Source organism: Pan paniscus, chromosome 23, assembly GCF_029289425.2.
Source record: "Pan paniscus chromosome 23, NHGRI_mPanPan1-v2.0_pri, whole genome shotgun sequence".
Lineage (NCBI taxonomy): Eukaryota > Metazoa > Chordata > Mammalia > Primates > Hominidae > Pan > Pan paniscus.
Genome location: NC_085927.1, coordinates 43,365,515 through 43,383,814, shown reverse-complemented (window position 1 = coordinate 43,383,814; position 18,300 = coordinate 43,365,515). Strand labels below are relative to the sequence as shown.

Sequence of the window (18,300 nt, the reverse complement as noted above, 5' to 3'; positions counted from 1 at the left end):
AAACCTAATTAAGAGTCCCAGTGAAGCCCTATGAAATAGATATCATTTTACACATGAGAAAAATGAAGAACTGAGAGTTTACTCAATATTACCTATGAGCTGGGTGTGGTGGTGCATGCCAGCACTATGGGAAGCTGAGGTGGGAGGATCACCTGAGGCCAAGAGTTCAAGACCAGCCTGGGCGACATAGCGAGACCCCCATGTCTACAAAAAAAATTTAAAGTTAGCTGGATGTGGTGGCATACACCTGTAGTCCCGTAGCTGCTCAGGAGGCTGGGGCAGGAGGATAGCTTGAGCCCAGGAGTTCAAGGCTGCGCTGAGCCATGATTGTGCCACTGCATTCCAGTCTGGGTGACATAGTGAGACCCTGTCTCTTTATTAAAGAGAGAGAGAGAGAAAGAGATTACCTATTAAATATAGAAGAGCTAGAACTTAAACCAGGTGGAGAATTATATTAAAGTTCAAAGAGGCTGGCTGTGGTGGCTCATGTCTGTAATCCCAGCACTTTGGGAGGCCGAGGTGGGCGGATCACCTGAGGTCAGGAGTTCGAGACTAGCCTGGCCAACATTATGAAATCTTGTCTCTTCTAAAAATACAAAAATTACCTGTGCATGGCAGCAAGCACCTGTAATCCCAGCTACTCGGGAGGCTGAGGCAGGAGAATCGCTTGAACTGGGAAGTGGAGGTTGCAGTGAGCCAAGATTGTACCATTGCACTCCAGCCTCAGCCACAAGAGCAAAACTCCCTCTCAAAAAAAAAAAAAAAAAAAAAAAGTTCAAACAAAATAGCAGCAGCTGAGTTTGAGACACATAGGATAAAAAAAAAAAAAAAAGGAACTTCAAGCCAGAGTTTGGTTTTGGCTCCTGGCTCTTCCGTTGACTGCGTGTTTCTATAAACACCGCTCGCCCTTGGCAGTCTTCATGTGCAGTGGTAGATGGTTCCAGAGAAGTCATTAAGACCATCACAGTTCATCTGACTGTCTGTGATCCTAGGGTGCTTTGAGCTGGAGCTGAACTGCAAAGTAGGAGCTGTGAAACACGCAGGTTCAGAAATTTTCCTTTTCAGTCTATTCAGGGTTGTTTAAATATCGTTCTGTGTGCATCTTCTCAGGAAATGTTTTCTTGTTCTACATTGACTAGCCAGGAACACCTGGGGCTGTATAGCAGCTCTTTCAGGAGGTTTAGTAAACGGTGATATGATATTATATGTTTTCCTACTTATAGACATCCTGCACTCAGACACACATTGAATGGTACTATTAAACGCTTTTCTATTTTAAAATGGCTTATTAGAATAAATATGAGGTTGGGAGAGCACTATTAGGTTCTCTGCTGACAGTCAGGGCAGCCTCTGGTTTTAACATTTTAATATTCACCTAGTGGTATAAGCACAGCTGGTTTGATCAGCAGCAGTGATTGGCAGACTTCCTCTGTGTGCCTAGGAGCTTTTCTGGGGGTGGAAAAAAGGAGATAGCACTGAAAGCATCCTGCAGATCACAGCTAGAGCCACCTGTTCCTGGTGTTTACCTGGAGAAGTTAACTAGTACGCATCTACTTCCACTCCATTCAGATAGAATTTACCAATTCCAGATGGGCTAGGATGGTGGGTTGTGGATAATGTGTATTTTTTATTTATTCACCCATTCATTCATCCATTCATCCACACACCTGCAGTATAATGGGCCCCTAGAGCACTTAAGCTTTTTAATCAAGGAAGCAGAATCATCAAATTTGTGCTTTCAAAACATTTCTATGGCTAGGTAGGCAGAATGGAATGGCACAGGGCTACCCTGAGGAAAAAGTGATCAGGTACAAATCTGCTAATCCAGGAGAGAGAGAGAGGAGGAGAGCATGGTAGAGCAAGGGAAGGGATGAATTTGAGAAACACTCCATAGATAAAATCTGTGGGATTTGGGCATGGCAAGGATGTGAGGAATGAGGAGCAGGAGGGTTCAAGGTTGATTAAAAGGCTTCTAGCTGTGGTGACAAGTTTGATCTTCATGCTACCAACCAAGAAAACAGGTAGGGGTCACACCTATTTTGTAGGAGGAGAAGATTGTGGAGTTAGTTTTGGTCAGCTTGCGTTGAAAGTCATTGTGGAACAGCCAAATCACCTAAGAAGATGGTGGGCTGATACATAGATTGAATAGTAGGGCGCTTTGGAAAGAAGTCTGAGCTAAACACGGAGATTGGTGATCATCTTCCAGTCAATAGTGTCTGAAGCCACCGGAGTAGATCCCATCATCTGTGGATAAAATAGAGAGTAACAAAAGGGGGCCAAGAAGGGGAGTTGGGGAGCACCAGCATGTTAAGGGAGGCAGAGAGAGGGAAGCCCCATGGAGGAGGTAGGGGAAGGATGTTCAGAGGGAGTACATCAGTGAAGGGACAGATGTCGCCGACGCTAAAGGCTTCAGAAAGGTGGAGTGGGGTGAGAGACAGCAGGGATGGCGTGAGGGGTAATGTAGCCAAATTTTGCAGAGTCCATTCTATGCACCTAAATGTCAGCGCTTGGGTAAGAAAACCTAGACATTATGAACACTGGTCATCCCAAAAGGGAGGAAGAGAAGTGCCTTTAGTTGAGCATCTCCCATGAGCCAGCACTTTACATCTATCATCCTTTTTTTTTTTTTTTTTTTTTTGAGATGGAGTCTCACTCTGTCACCTAGACTGGAGTGCAGTGGCGCAGTCTCAGTTCATTGCAGCCTCCGCCTCCCAAGTTCAAGCGATTCTCATGCCTCAGCCTCCCAAGTAGCTGGGATTACAGGTGCATGCCACCACACCCAGCTATTTTTTTGTATTTTTAGTAGAGGCGGGGTTTCACTATGTTGGCCAGGCTGGTCTTGAACTCCTGACCTCAAGTGATCCACCCACCTTGGCCTCCCAAAGTGCTGGGATTACAGGTGTGAGCCACCGCACCTGGCCTTGTATCATCTTAATCTGATCTCAATATCCATTCTTAGAGGTCAGAGATAGATTTTATACTTAACCTTTTATGATAAGGAAACTCAAGGCTCAGAGAAGCTATACCTTGGTCAAATCCTACACAGGTGGGGCTAGAATCCTGTTTTGCCAAGTTTTAAAATCCTTTGTCTTCCTAATTTATCATGCTGCCTTCTTTATATCCAATGGACGAATGCTCAGCTCAGCCTTTTCATGCCAGATGCACTGTGTGGAAGAATTGTGGTTCTCTGCTCCTTGGTTCTCACCTCCTGAGCAGCAGGAGCCGGGCCTTGAGCCAAAGCCTGCAGAAGGAAGAAGAGAGGGGAGTTCCCTGCGTAGAGCCATCCATCTGCTGGCTGGTGACACCAACACCAGGGCCCCAGCAGAATAGCAAGCTTGTTCGCTCTTGTCTGACTGTTAGTGGTGATGTATGAATAAGCAAAGAAGACAGCTTCATTTTCATAAGTTAACTTGTGCCTAGACTAAGGAAGATGGAGAACAGCGCACTTAATCATAACCACAGGCCCAGCTTGGAAAACAATGACAAAGCGTTTTCTGTGAGTCACAGTGTTTTATTACAATAACTCATGAGAAGACGAGACAGGCAGTGCAGAATGCTGAGCAAGCCAGCACCCTGTAGCCACCTGTGTCATCTTCCCCCAAGGAATCCCCTGGGATTTTACCTCTTCACACGATGGCAAGCTGAAGATGTGTTTGCACCATCAAGGTTACAGCTGTAGACTTGGGCCTCTGGAGACCAGGATTTAGATGCCACCTGGATGATGGGCTGGGATTGCTGGAACTGTCACAGATCACCTGTATCATCCATGCTGTCACCTGGTAGCAGAGGGGACTTCTCTCCTAGAAGGGTGTTACCCGACAGAACCCTTATTGGGAAAGCTTTTGGGGAGGCCTGGCTGCAGTGCTGGAAGGGATGTGGTAGGTGACTCAGTGGGAGGGGAGACATCCAACTTGTCTAGCAGGTATCACCCACTTACCCCCACAGAATCAATTACTCCCTACTTATTATTCCCCCATCTTGCTAATATCCCCCTGTCATTGCTAATAACATGCTGCTTCAAAATTGTTTATCTGTCTCCTCTTCTAGCTGCCCCCAGGGCAAGAACTATGTTTTTTTTTGTCTTTGATTCCTTAGTATTTTGTGTGGTGTCTGACACAACTCAAACCCTCAATCGATACTAAGCTGAACCAACGTCTCAGCAAACTAAGGGCCATGTCAGCTAAGGACAGGAGGAAATGGCTGAGCTGGAGGTCCAGGCAGATGGAGCAGAGTGTAGGACCAGGGAGTTCTGGGTGCTTCCATAAGAGCAAATGCTTACTGAACGCTTTACTATTTTATCGACGCTTTTAGTGGTAATGTTTGAATAAGCACAAAACACAGCATCATTTTCACAAATTAACTTGTGCTTAGAGGGAAAAAAAAATTAGGTATGTTACTTACTCTCTCTATTTTACAAGTGAATGAAGAAGCAAGCACAGAGAGGCTAAGTACCTTGTCCAGGGTCACATAGCTAGTAAGTGGAAGAGCCAGGGTTTGAGCCCAGGTGTCTGGCTCTGGTGTTCATTTTCTTCACCACTTTACTGTACTCAGGAAGTATGGCATTGGAGACTACCAATGAATTCTACTGGTTTATGAGGTGAATGTAGACACCACGTGAGTTTATTATGTGCCAGTCACCCTGCAGGTGAAATTTACCCTTGACTAAAGCAGTAATGGAGCTTCCAAACTCCAATCAGTAATTCTCAAACTTTAATGTGCATCTGAATTACCTGGGGAGTTGGTTTATTTCAATGCAAATTACTAGACCCCGTGGCCAGAATTCTTATGCAGAAATACTGTGGAGTGAGGGAATTAATATATTATTTCCCCATATGCACCACCCCCGCCCCTGCCAATATTGAACCAACTTAGAGATAAAGGAGGGAGAGCCAGATGTCACCTTATTTTACTGATAAAGGTGAAATTGGAGGACTCAACTTTAGAGTCCTTCAGTATCTACAATGGCTTTTCCTAGCACCAAAACCCAGAGTTGGAATTGCTCAGCTATCCCAACAAGTACTAGACAACCACAGCCTCACTGAGAGGAGATCTGCTCTATAAAATGTAACAGCGTGAAAGAAAGAACAGATTCGATGCAGGCTCTCTGTCGGCATGCTGGCTCCTGGAAGAAGGGACAGAGGAAGAGGCTAGGCCACATCAACTTGGTTGCCTCTGAAACTCACCTTTCTCTTCCCCATGGATGTGGAAGGAGTTACCTGTCACCAGTCAGATCACTGTCACCAGTCAGTTAACTCCTTTCACACCCATGGGGAAGAGAAAAGGTCGGCTCAAGATGTCAAGAAATCCCTCCTTCTAGAAACCGGAGAAGTAGGGGAAAGCAGCCTCCCACTAATAACTAACTTCTAGGTTGAATGAAGCCCAGGAGCCTGTGCTTTTAGCAAGAATCTCAGGGGTTTCTGAAACAGATAGTCCTCAGACCACACTTAGAGAGGCAGAGTTCGAGAATGGCCTAATGGTTGTGCTGGATGACCTCCAAGGAAAACCTCATGGATAAGCTTGCTGTCTGTCAGGGGCTTTCGGGTTAGGATAGGTAGTGACTATCATATGTACAGTACTTAGAGTTCCAGCTTCTGTTCTAAGAACTTAACATGTGTGAAGTCATTCCAGCATGTGAAGTCACAGCAGCTGTAAGAGTTAGATACCAAGGCAGAGATAGGTTAAGCAATTTTTTTCACGGCTACACAGCTAGAAGGTGGCAGGGCTAGGAACCGGAACCAGGCAGCCTGAGTTCAGTCCACACTCTTTATCTCCAACTATATTGATGTTCATGGTTCCCTCTTCACACAGAAGCTGGGAAAGCACAGCCTGAAAGCAAAACTCAACACCGTTGAGAGGCTAAGCAACATCGCTTACCCTTACTACTGTTTTGATCATTGATATGGCAGCTAATGCATTTCTTTTAAAAAGCAAAATGAAGTCTCAGTAGCTGCTGATTATTCTGTTTTTTTCTCACCAATGGATATTAAAAGTTCTAACTATCATGTTGCTAATTAAGGAATTTTTTAAGAGGATTGGCGTGCCTGAAAGGGTTAAGTGGTACTATCAAAAGCAACGCAGCCCAGGTACAAACTGAATGAAGAGCAATTTGGATATTATTCTTTGGGATAACGTGACTTTAGGTTAACCATGAAAAGCATTCCTTCTCTGGAGATGAAGACCTTGAATTTAAGCCTTATGTAGAGCACCCCAAGTGGGTGCTGCCTCCCCATCTTTGCAGTTTTCCATACAGGGGAGCGGGTGCCTGAGTTCCCAGAGCTGGGTGGAAGGTCTGTTAATATTGGTGACTACAGAGAGGGTGAAATGATGTGTGAGGACACTAACACACACCCGATCAGGAAGGTTAACCCACTAGATGCCATTTATTTAGCAGACATTTATTAAGCACCTACTGTGTGTTCAGTACTACACCTTGTAGTATCTTGCCCTTGGAATAATGCAGGAAGTGGTTATTTATAAATGAGGTCTGTGGGTGCCTGAATATTGCCAACTTCATCTTTTATGGAGTGTAAGTCAGCTGATGGCAAAAGACCCGTAGGAGCCAGGCATGGTGGCTCACGCCTGTAATCCTAGCACTTTGGGAGGCTGCGGTGGGAGGATCACCTGAGGTTAGGAGTTCGAGATCAGCCTGGTCAACATGGTGAAACCCTGTCTCTGCTAAAAATACAAAAATTAGCCAGACATGGTGGCAGGTGTCTGTAATCCCAGCTACTCAGGAGGCTGAGGCAGGAGAATCGCTTTAACTCGGGAGGCGAAGGTTGCAGTGAGCCGAGATGGCGCCATTTGCACTCCAGCCTGGGCGACAGAGCAAGACTCCATCTCAAAAAACAAAACAAAGCAAACAAACAAAAAACAGTAGGAAGTACTAAATAGTGATGTCTTCCATCTAATATGGGAATGAAGATAAAGTAATAGTTCAGACTTGGGCTTATTCGTAAAAGGCTTCATGCTGGAGACGGACCTTGAAAGGATTATGGGTGGGGATTGGCAGGGGGGGCAAGGGCAATGCCTGCCAAGGGAGAGCTATATGAGCAAGGTAGAAATTAGACCACAGGCAACAAAACTATATATTTTTGTTTGGCAGGAATAAAGTGTAGCTCGTAGAGTATTTGTCTGCAGAAGTAAACAGGCAAAATAAAATGTATGGGATGCCACCATATAAAATTTGGACTTTCAGATATCTGAAGATGACCTTACCTGAAATTTAGATGGACCCCCTAAATTTAATAAAAGATCCTTCCCAGTCTGGGCGCAGTGGCTCACGCTTGTAATCCCAGCACTTTGGGAGGCCGAGGCAGGCGGATCACAAGGTCAGGAGATCGAGACCATCCTGGCCAACACGGTGAAACCCCGTCTCTACTAAAATACAAAAAATTAACTGGGTGTGGTGGTGTGTGCCTGTAGTCCCAGCTACTCGGGAGGCTGAGGCAGGGGAGTTACTTGAACCCGGGAGGCGGAGGTTGCAGTGAGCCCAGATTGCACCACTGCACTCCAGCCTGGCAACAGAGTGAGACTACGTCTCAAAAACAAAACAAAAGACCCTTGGGATACCCACCTGGGGCCTTAGTAATTATCTTAGTAATTAGGTATCACCCCTCTCCCCCAACAATGACACTTCCCATCGTCACTGTGAGGTTATTAAATGAGGTCTCTAGCTGGGTCATAGCATCAGGACAGGACACACAGCTTTCCCAACTAAGGGCACCCTGCCTTTCAGATCTAATTGTTCTGCACAAATGTCCTAAGCTTGTTGCACATGGGATTGATTGACTCTTATACTCCCTGAATTGGTGTTATGTTTTTCTGAGGAATTCTACAAGTTTTAGATGTCATCATATACAATGACAAAGTGGGTGGTAGTATTTTTCCCATGCCTCTAATGTATGTATTTGTGCCCGGGGTGATGATTTAGATAGGAGCTTAATAAAATTGATCGAATAAATTACCCCACACCCACACACCATCATTTCAGGGAGCTGTCATCATACCAAGGAGATGCTATATCACCCAGCATAGTGTTCCACAAGAACCACTGTGTTTTCTTAAGTGTGGATGGGCTCCATTTGGTCAGAAAGGTCTTTATTTCTCAAATTGGCCAACAATACAAGAGTGTAAATTCAAAAGGTATTGGTTAGCTGTAGAAGAGAGTCATTGTTAGGTGCGTGACTTTTCCAAGTTATTTAAACTCTCTAAACCTCAATTTCCCTTTCTTTTTTTTTTTTGTTTTTTTTTGTTTTGTTTTTTGAGATGGAGTCTTGCTCTCTCACCCAGACTGGAGTGCAGTGGTGCAATCTCGGCTCACTGCAAGCTCCGCCTTCTGGATTCATGCCATTCTCCTGCCTCAGCCTCCCAAGTAGCTGGGACTACAGGTGCCTGCCACCACGCCCAGCTAATTTTTTGTATTTTTAGTAGAGATGGGGTTTCACCATGTTAGCCAGGATGGTCTCCATCTCCTGACCTCATGATCCGCCCATCCCGGCCTCCCAAAGTGCTGGGATTACAGGTGTGAGCCACTGCACCCAGCCCTCAATTTCCCTTTCTACAAAACGTGGATTGATAATTCCTGCCTAAAATATTTGTTTTTGTAAGGATAAGCAATAGTGCATCAAGACAGTGGGAAGAATCTTTGTTTCAAACAAATGTAGATGTCTATCCTAGCTCCATCTTTAGCTGTCCAAGTCACTGGTCCTTTGTGAGCCTGTTTCCTAGGCTGTGAAATGGTATTGGTAATAATTGCAAGAGAAGGCCTTCTGCGTGATGGAATTGTCTAAAGGAGCCAGGTGGATCAGATGTGAAGGCCCAGAGACATGTACGCCCTAAGAGATTGACTACAAGGCTAACTTGCCTAAGTTGCTAAGATGCAGCAGAGACTGAGGCCAACATCAACGCCAGCTCTGGGGACAGAGGAGCAGGTGTTATCTAGACAACACTCTTGTATTGATATGATATTGACATGATGCTTGTTGACACAAGATAAATATATTTGAAAGGAAGCAGTGAGGGTGAGAACAGAAACCCTGTAAGAAGGTGGACAAAGAGTGGCTCTTCTCTTTGGGCTCTCGTCTCAGCAAACAAAGGTAATCCCTCCTCCCTGTCGTGAGAAACCAATCCCAGTCCATTCCCAGAAAACGAGTAAATTAATGTACAGTGGGAAATACCAGAATGGGAATGCTTGAGAAATAGTATGCCTGTCAATAGATATGTGCTCCATGAGTTAGGAAAGAAATGCATGCATGCATGCGTGAATGAATGAATGAATGAATGGTTTGGGATTCTAGCTTTATCAGATTCACTAGGTGACCTGCAGCAAATCAGTTAACTGTTCTGGGCCTCTATTTCTTCTCTATAAAATGGAAATAATAAAAATGACTGCCTAATGGTGAGAATTAAATATGTTAATGCAAGTTAGGCTCTTAGGTCAGAGGCTGGCACTTCATAAAACCTCTCAGTAAGTGAATACTGTTGTTGTGATGATTTGCCATTACCCTGTGTCTTCAGTAGAGTCACTGATCCAGATGGCTTGGCTTCTCCTTTTAAGATGTTTGTATTCTCTGTACTTCACAGGTCAGCAAGTCCTGGGCTTGGTGGAGAACCAGAGTGACTGGTACCTTGGAAACCTGTGGAAAAATCACCGCCCATGGCCAGCCCTTGGAAGAGGCTACAACACAGGTAAATCCTCAGGGTGGTATGGGAAGAGTTGCAGAAGGTGATATGAGGACCCAGTGCTCCTTCCTCAGGAGAGGAGATTGCAAAAGCTCAGGAAGAGGCCACCTGATTGCTTGAATTCAGTGGTGGATGGTTTGTGAGCAGTTTGCATTCCAGTTCCTTCTTGGTGCTATAGCCACAGGCAGAGTAACCGTTGGGCTGTGGCAGTCTGTGGCATCTCACCAGAAAGCCCCTCTCCTGACCTCTAGTCCAGATCCTATTGGATATCTTTATCAGTATGACCCATAGGTTCCCTGGCTCTGTTAATACAGACCAGATATCATTCTTCAGTAACAACCCCATTTCAGTTTCTTAACACAACGGATATGTACTTTTGCCAATCACATTCCACGTCCACTTGAGGTCTTCAGGGATCTTTGTTCACTGTGGGTACTCAGGATTCATCTCCATGCATGCTTCCATGTATGTGGTGGGAAAGTAGCAGAAGTTGTATTATCTCTTAAAGTTTTTGTTTAGAAGTGACGTAATTTCATATTTCATTGACTAAGCATGTTGTGTGGCCATGCCTCCCTTTAAAGCGTGTGGGCAAGTGCAGTCTACCATGTGCCTGGCAGGAGAAAAAGCAGAAATATTTGCTAATCAGCACTTTTGAGGACCACATGTGCCTGGCAGGAGAAAATGCAGAAATATTTGGTAATCAGCACTTTTGAGGACCACAGACCTATAACCATGTGTCTAAAATAAAATCCATTATTCTACCTCGTTACTAGCCCCAAACTTGCATCTCCTCTTCAGTTTCTTTCTCTGTTATTGGTGTCCTTCATTCATCCATCAACCCTTCTTGTTCACCAGCTGTCCCTTGAATGCTTACTGTGTATGAGGCCCTATGCTAGCTGCAGCAGACACAGTCCATGACCTCATGGGGTGTATAAGCAATGAAACTAGAGCAGCCTCTTCCTCCTGAGGCTCAATTCCTATCAGTGTCTATCTTTGACATGCTTCTGGATCCTTCTGCCTCCCTCCTCCATCCTCATTGCCACTGCTGTGGTATCCCATTCTCAAAGGATGCAGACTCCTGATCTTTGTCAGACTAGAATGTGGAACTCAGGGAACAGTAGGATGGGTGAGACCAAGAAGGGCTGGAACTTGGCATCTGAGACCAGCAAATGAAGTGGGTTGGGACAGGTGTCTGGCTCTGGGGACAGTACCACCTAAAAGTGATAAGTGAAGCCTGCCCTGGAGGCTGAGGCCAGTCTGTAGTGGGATCAGCCAAAAAGAGTCCCAAATTCTGAGAGCTGGTGGTCAGACTCCAGAAAAGTCAAATGCAAACACAGGATCCCAGAGAACAAAGGAGAAGGGACATGAGTCAAGCTTCCAGAGGTAAGAGTTCACAGATGGGGTCAGAGTGGGGGTCAAAGCTAGAGGAGGACAAGGAAAGAAAGTCCAGCATCAATGTCCAGAGGTGGCAGGCAGCCAGGGAGCCCTGTATTGACGGCCATCCTGAGAGACGGGGACATTCCTTAGCTAACATTTGCCTGAGTATTAGATATGCCTTGCTCTATGTAATTTTTTTTTTTCCTGTAACGCCTACCAGGCAAACAGAGGTTGCAATTGAAGAATGTCAACCACCAGCCCTTCACAGACTCCAGATTCCCACCCTGGAGTCTCCCATGCTGTGTTGGGCATTAATACTTTAGTTGCTGGATGATGGGGAAGTCTGAGGAGTTCCTGAGAGGGGCCAGGTTGGGGAAAGGCAACTGAGGGCATCAGAGCAGTGGTTCTCTTAGCAGGTCAGGAGGTATTTCACTCTTTTCAATAATGGGTAAGGCAGGGCCTCTACGTATCAGCTGAGTATTAGCCAGGCACCATGTTAGGTGCTTTACGGTTGTCAATCTCCTTTGATCCTCACACTCATCCTATGAGGCAGGTGCCATGCCTATACCAGAAGAAACTAGTCTATACCAGAGGAAACTGAAGATTGGAGCATCGAAGGCTGCAACCCTGAAAAGTCAAGGAGCCTGTGGTGTTAACTACCAACCTGCCTTGCTTGAACTTTAATGGCTTCAGGATTAAACACTTTTCAGCAATGGAGAATTCTGGGCTCTGCCCTTCAAGAGTCTGATTGACTAGGTCTGTGCAGGAGACTGAGATTCTGCCCTATAGGAAGCCTCTAGGATGTTTCTGGGGCAGAATGTCCAAGGGCCTGCTCTGATTAAACATGGCACTCTGTTTCCTGTCCCAACAAGCTCTCCCAGACGCTGTTTTCTCAGTGCATTGGAGACTGGACCCTCCATGAACCCACAGCGGGCCAGGGACGGGGGTTCCACGTGCTTTCCTCTGGCAAACGACTAGTCACCCCGTGTTGATCTTTTGTGCCTGGATTTTCAGACATGTTCCCTCCAAGCTTTCATGGAGGTGGAGACACCCATGTTTCTGGGTGGAGAAAGGAAGTCTCAGGAAAACCCTGGTGTATACATTCCGTTTCTGTCTTCCGAAATATATAATAGAAAATGTCACATAGAAATATACTGCAGTGCCTCAGGGATGCTGCATCAAGATCACAGTTTCCTGCGTAAAACAAAAGCCGCTGGTCATCAATCCGGGTTTGCAGGGAGAAGAAGAATGTAGCACACTAGGGAATTTATTACAACCAAAATGGCATGTCTCTTCCTGCCCTTCCCTATTTGCTATAGAATGTAGCATCAGGAGACACAGGAGCACATAAACCACCTCCAGTTCCCACTTGATTTGTCAAAGCAGTGAGTTACTTCCCTCCTCGCTGGTACTGAAAGGGCAGAGCAGAAGAGGGAAAGCCCTGTTGAAGTGATGTGTCCGTTTAAATAAGCCAGTGACACTGAGTGATTATTATGAAAGGACTTAGGCAACATCAAAATGCAAAAAATTGGCTTTCACGAAGGGGATGTGTCGCTTTAAAACCAAGGATTGCACCACCCAGTGAATGAGTCATGCAGACATGTAGATTCTCATGGAAACTGAGGACACCCCTGGAGAGAACCTGCCACCCTAAATCCCAGCACTTCTGAAGCCTCCAAAAAGAATATCTCCAGCAGAACCTCCTGTCTTATGCCTTCAGCTTGATGTTAGGAACTCAGGCAGATCTGGGTTAGAGCTGCAGTACAGTCATTTAGTCTTCTTATGCAACTTGGCCAAGTCACTTCACTCCTTGAACCTCAGTTCTCTCTTTTTTTTTTTTTTCTTTTTTTTTTGAGACAGAGTCTCGCTCTGTCGCCCAGGCTGGAGTGCAGTGGCGCAATCTTGGCTCACTGCAAGCTCTGCCTCCCGGGTTCACGCCATTCTCCTGTCTCAGCCTCCCGAATAGCTGGGACTACAGGCACCCACCACTACGCCCAGCTAATTTTTTTTTTTTTTTTAGTAGAGACGGGGTTTCACCACGTTAGCCAGAATGGTCTCGATCTCCTGACCTCATGATCCACCCGCCTCAGCCTCCCAAAGTGCTGGGATTACAGGCATGAGCCACTGTGCCCAGCAGTTCTCTCCCTTTTTTAAGATAGGACAAGGCCAGGCACGGTGGCTCACGCCTGTAATCTCAGCACTTTGGGAGGCCGAGGTGGGTGGATCACGAGGTCAGGAGTTGAAGACCAGCCTGGCCAAGATGGTGAAACCCCATCTCTACTAAAAATACAAAAAATTAGCTGGGCATGGTGGTGGGTGCCTGTAATCCCAGCTACTCGGGAGGCTGAGGCAGAGAATTGCTTAACCCAGGAGGTGGAGGTTGCAGTGAGCCGAGATCATGCCACTGCACTCCAGCTGGGCGACAGACTGAGACTCTGTCTCAAAAAAAAAAAAAAAAAAAAAAAGACATAACAAACCTAGTATGTGAGGATTAGCAATTAATGTTGTAACTTGTTTAATGAGCCTAGCCTGATCCAGGGCACAAAGTAAGTACTTAGTAAATCTTGGTCTTTCTCCTCTTGCATTTTTCTGCCACGTGCTCTATCAGGGAATGAGATTTACGGACTGGAAAAAGGAGGTTATGTGATTGACTGGGGTTTGCTAAGGTCTCCCAAGCCCTTCGGTCAGAAAGAACAAGTAAGTATTTTACTTTCCCCAGGTGTAATCCAGCTACCTAGCAGTTTTTCCTGTATCTCTTTACTATCTGAAAAGGTTAGCTTTTTATATCACATTAGGAAAAAAAATGACTATTTAGTTCACATATCAGCTTCCTTGCTGTGTTTTACTTTGAAAATCCCCAGAAAAAGCATATGAGATGTTTGTGTTGGAAGCTCTACCTTCAAGACCTGGCTTTGTTGCTTTTGAGTTCTGTGCCTTTTGGAAAGCTTACCCAAGCTCAGGGAGCCTTGGGCTTCTCATCTATGAACTGGGGACCTCAGAACCCACTCGGAGGCTCTTTTGTGGTGACGCAGCCACGTGTGCCTGGGGTAAACCAAAGTACTTTAGCAAGTTGGTTGTGATTTTTATTTATCCTCCTAACCATAGCCCAACTGAGTAACTCTTCAGCTAATTCAGATTCAACCGCAGACATCAAACACAGCCTCTTCACTACACATTCATTCATTGACTCATTCCACCAGGCATCATACCAGGCACCATAGCATGCATGGGCTTTGTTAATTCCTTGAATTATCTTATAAACTAGACTTTTCCCCTTACAAGAGCCAGTCAGTTTCCCCCGTTCTCTTTGTTTGCTTTTCTTTCCCAGTCTGCTTTTACAAAGCCTACATGGCCACAAAAGATTAGAGAAGATCTTTCCACCATCTCCCATTTATCTCCTTCCCTTTTTACTAGAGCTGTTCCCAACTTAATTCCAGAAGCTACTGAGCCACCGCAGCTTCGGATGGATAACCAGGCAGATCCTAGCACGAAGCTCTTGCCCATAACTGTTCGGGTGAAATTACAGGCGTCTTTCACAGTCTTGCACAGAAACGGGTCAGTTTCCAACCACTCTGCCCAGGCATCATCTCCTAGATGCAAGAAGCTGTCATTCACCCAGCATTCAGCTGTGAGCAGGACTTACAAAACAACAACAACAAAAATACACCTAGGATTTTGACAGGCTCATTAAGATTCAGCTCTCTTCAGTTCCTAAGCTGACGGATGAATATCTTAAAAACAAACAACAGCAAAGAAAAGGGGAAGGAGGGCTAAACATAGCAGGGGTTTGGAGAATGAGGTGAGGGAAGGCAGGTCGGTAGAAAGAAGATGGCATGTTTGCAGATAGGTTTATTTGCATGGGATCCCAAGGGCGACTCAAGCACAAGGTGCATCCTCCCCAAGTTGAAGGGTGTAACACTAGCCAGAGAACGTGCTTTTTAAAACAATTTAAAAATAAAATGTATCGTGTTTCATTCAGCCCCCAAATTAGGGCAGAGACAGGCAGATGGAGACCTGGCTGTTTAGGGAGGGACGAAGAATTTCTCTCGGAATCCTTCTCTGCAGGACAACAAAATTGGAATGCTCAAGGACTGGCTCACCTCTGAGGTTGGAGCAAACCGTGGAAGGCGATGGGCAGTAAAGTCAGATACCATGGAAAATTCTGTGGCAGAGATTCAAAAGGAGAAAACATTTGACAGTTTGCCAAAGAACTGTTAAATAGCTTTAGCGGGATAAATAGAAATATGCAATCTAGGCTCAACTTACCTCTGCCTCTGACATCCAGCATTCTGGAACCCTGGCTAAGTCCCTTCATTTCTCTGCATCTTAATTGTCTCTGCTGTCAGGAACTAAGATCTCTTCGTGTTCTGAAAGAATACTGTGATTGGGTGATTTCTGTCTGTAATAATTGCATCCAGAGGAGCTATATTTAAATATAATTTATTCATTCATTACATGCTACTGAATACCTGTAATACTGGCAAGGGTAGGGTAGAAAACTGTTTTGTTTTGTTTTTTAAATGGGTGATACCAAGAACCTTCCTTCAAAAAGTTTATCATCTAATAGAGAGGCGTTTGCGTATCTGCAAATAAAGTTAATATGACTTGAGCCTCTTCCATGATTGAGATCCAGAATTGATCATCAGCCCTGCAGTAATAACCCCTAGACTAGCGTTTGCTAGACTAATTCCAGAGGTCACTGCAAGGGATGTGAATATGTGTTTAGAAATTGTGAACAGAGGCCAGGCGCGGTGGCTCACACCTGTAATCCCAGCACTTTAGGAGGCCGAAGCGGGTGGATCACAAGGTCAGGAGATCGAGACCATCCTGGCTAACATGGTGAAACCCTGTCTCTACTAAAAATACAAAATAAATAAATAAATTAGCCAGTCATGGTGGCACGTGCCTGTAGTCCCAGCTACTCAGGAGGCTGAGGCAGGAGAATCGCTTGAACCTAGAAGGCGGAGGTTGCAGTGAGCCGAGATCGTGCCTGCATACTGTGTCTGCCCTTTGGAGATTCATATGTGGATGTTAGAGATATAAAGTCTGGAAGTAAAGAAAGCTATTACACCCAGAAGCATTTCCCAGTTTTACTTGATCCTAGAGCTACGGAAACAAATTGGGGACAAACTGCCTGTAGATGGAGTCTGTAGAATAATCCCACTGAAAGATGTGTGCTATTCTAAGAACAGTTCTTCTGACATCATGCTCAATAGAAATGTCTACTCCCTACTTTCTTTTGTACTGTAGGTTCTCATTCATCTTTCTGCTGCAAGGATGTAGACACTGTCTTAGGTGCTATAACAGATGTCCCATAGACTGGGTGGCTTAACTACAAACATTTCTCACAGTTCTGGAGCCTGGGAAGTCTAAGATCAAGGTACCCAGCCAGCCATTCTAGTGTCTGGTGAGGACTTACTTTCTTGTTTGCACATGGACACCTTTTCATTGTATCCTGACATGGCAGAGAGCAGGGAAAGAAAATATTCTGTCTGTATATCCTCTTTTTTTGTTTTTGTTTTTTTGAGACAGAGTCTTGCTCTGTCACCCAGGCTGAAGTGCAATGGCAATATCTCAGCTCACTGCAACCTCCGCCTCCCGGGTTCAAGCGATTCTCTTGCCTCAGCCTCCTGAGTAGCTGGGATTACAGGCACACACCACCACACCTGGCTAATTCTTGTATTTTTAGTGGAGGTGAGGTTTCACCACGTCGATCAGGCTGGTCTTGAACTCCTAACCTCATGATCCACCCGCTTCCGCCTCCCAAAGTGCTGGGATTACAGGCGTGAGCCACCGCGCCCAGCCTTGTGTCTCTTCTTACAAGGTCATTAATCACATTAATGAAGTCTCTATCTTCATGACCCTAATTACTTCCCAAAGGCCCCACCTTCTAATACTGTCTCATTAGGAATTAGGATTTTAAAGTATTTTATTTTATTTTTTGAGATAGGGTCTTGCTCTGTCAGTCAGGCTGGAGTACAGTGGCACAGTCACAGCTCGCTGCAGCCTCGACCTCCTAGGCTCAAGCAGACCTTGCAGGGTCAAGCGATCCTCTCGCCTCAGCCTCCAGAGTAGCTTGGACTACAGCTGTGCACCCCCACCCCAGGCTCATTTTCTTATTTTTTGTATAGACAGGGTCTCACTATGTTGCTCAGGCTGGTCTCGAATCCTGAGCTCAAGCAATCCTCCCACCTGTGCTTCCCAAAGTGCTAGGATTACAGGTGTGAGCCACCATGCCTGGACGGGTTTAGGACTTTAATGTGTGAATTTGGGGGAGATATGACATTCAGTCCATTGCAGGTACCGTATCATTGCGCCTGCTTAATCACTCTGCTGTGTGTCATTGCATAACCGAAGCGAGCATCCTTCCAAAACCTTCTGTCCATATGTAGGAATTCTGTGAGAGATGGCTTCTACACCTTTTCCAATCCTGATTGGTTGACCACCTTTAGATAGCTCCACTTTTTCTCTTTGGAAGTGACACTCTGACCTGAATGATATGCAGTGGCCATTATCAAACAAGTGAAGGTTCACACCTCCACCTGTAAACTTCCGCTCACTGTTCTGAATCACTTAAAATTCCTGTTTAAAATGTCATCCTCAGGGCCCTGCCCCCAGAGAAAGTGAATCTCAATGTCTAGAGATGAGACTGGGTGACTGTTCTTTTAAACATGCTCCCTACTTGATTCCGATGGTTACTTAAGTTTGAGAACCAGTACCTAGGCCTCTGATGATGTACTTTTACTGCCACATTTCACTTCTAGCTCAAATTGAACTTGAGTTCAACTGAGAAGCTCCATGAATGACTTTTCAGCCAAATGCTTCCCTTTCTGTACTTCTGTAGTAGCCTTATTGAGTCTAAAGTACAAATTTTATATTGGTCTAGTGAGTTTTATCTTCTTTGGACCATTCATTTCATCATTTTATTAGATTTCGTATTAGGGTATCCACAAAAATACTAAAAATGCCTTCTGTTCCTTCACCCAGTGTCCTTGCCCCATATTTGTAACAAATGTTTTGAATGCCTCTTTTATAATCCTGGAATGAAATTCAAGGATTACATCTATATTATATTGCCTACAAGTGTAATTTTTTTTTTTTTTTGAGACAGAATCTCATAACAGAGCCCAGGCTGGAGGGCAGTGGCGCAATCTCTGCTCACTGCAACCTTCGTCTCCGGGGTTCAAGCAATTCCCGTGCCTCAGCCTCCTGAGTAGCTGGGATTACAGGTGCACACCACCA

At 45.3% G+C, this 18,300-nt stretch overlaps 1 protein-coding gene across 6 annotated transcripts in view; it reads left to right on the top strand.

The window, feature by feature from the left end:
- LARGE1 (LARGE xylosyl- and glucuronyltransferase 1) overlaps positions 1-18,300 on the top strand; it is an 852,160-nt gene that overhangs the window by 478,085 nt on the left and 355,775 nt on the right. For all 6 annotated transcript variants that reach the window (XR_010111820.1, XM_003821498.6, XM_003821496.5 and 3 more), the window contains one exon: positions 9,583-9,687. Coding sequence is in view for 5 of the 6 variants with exons in the window: in XM_003821498.6 (XP_003821546.1) it covers positions 9,583-9,687 (105 nt within the window). In the remaining variant the exon portion in view is untranslated. The remainder of the gene's footprint in view (positions 1-9,582; positions 9,688-18,300) is intronic.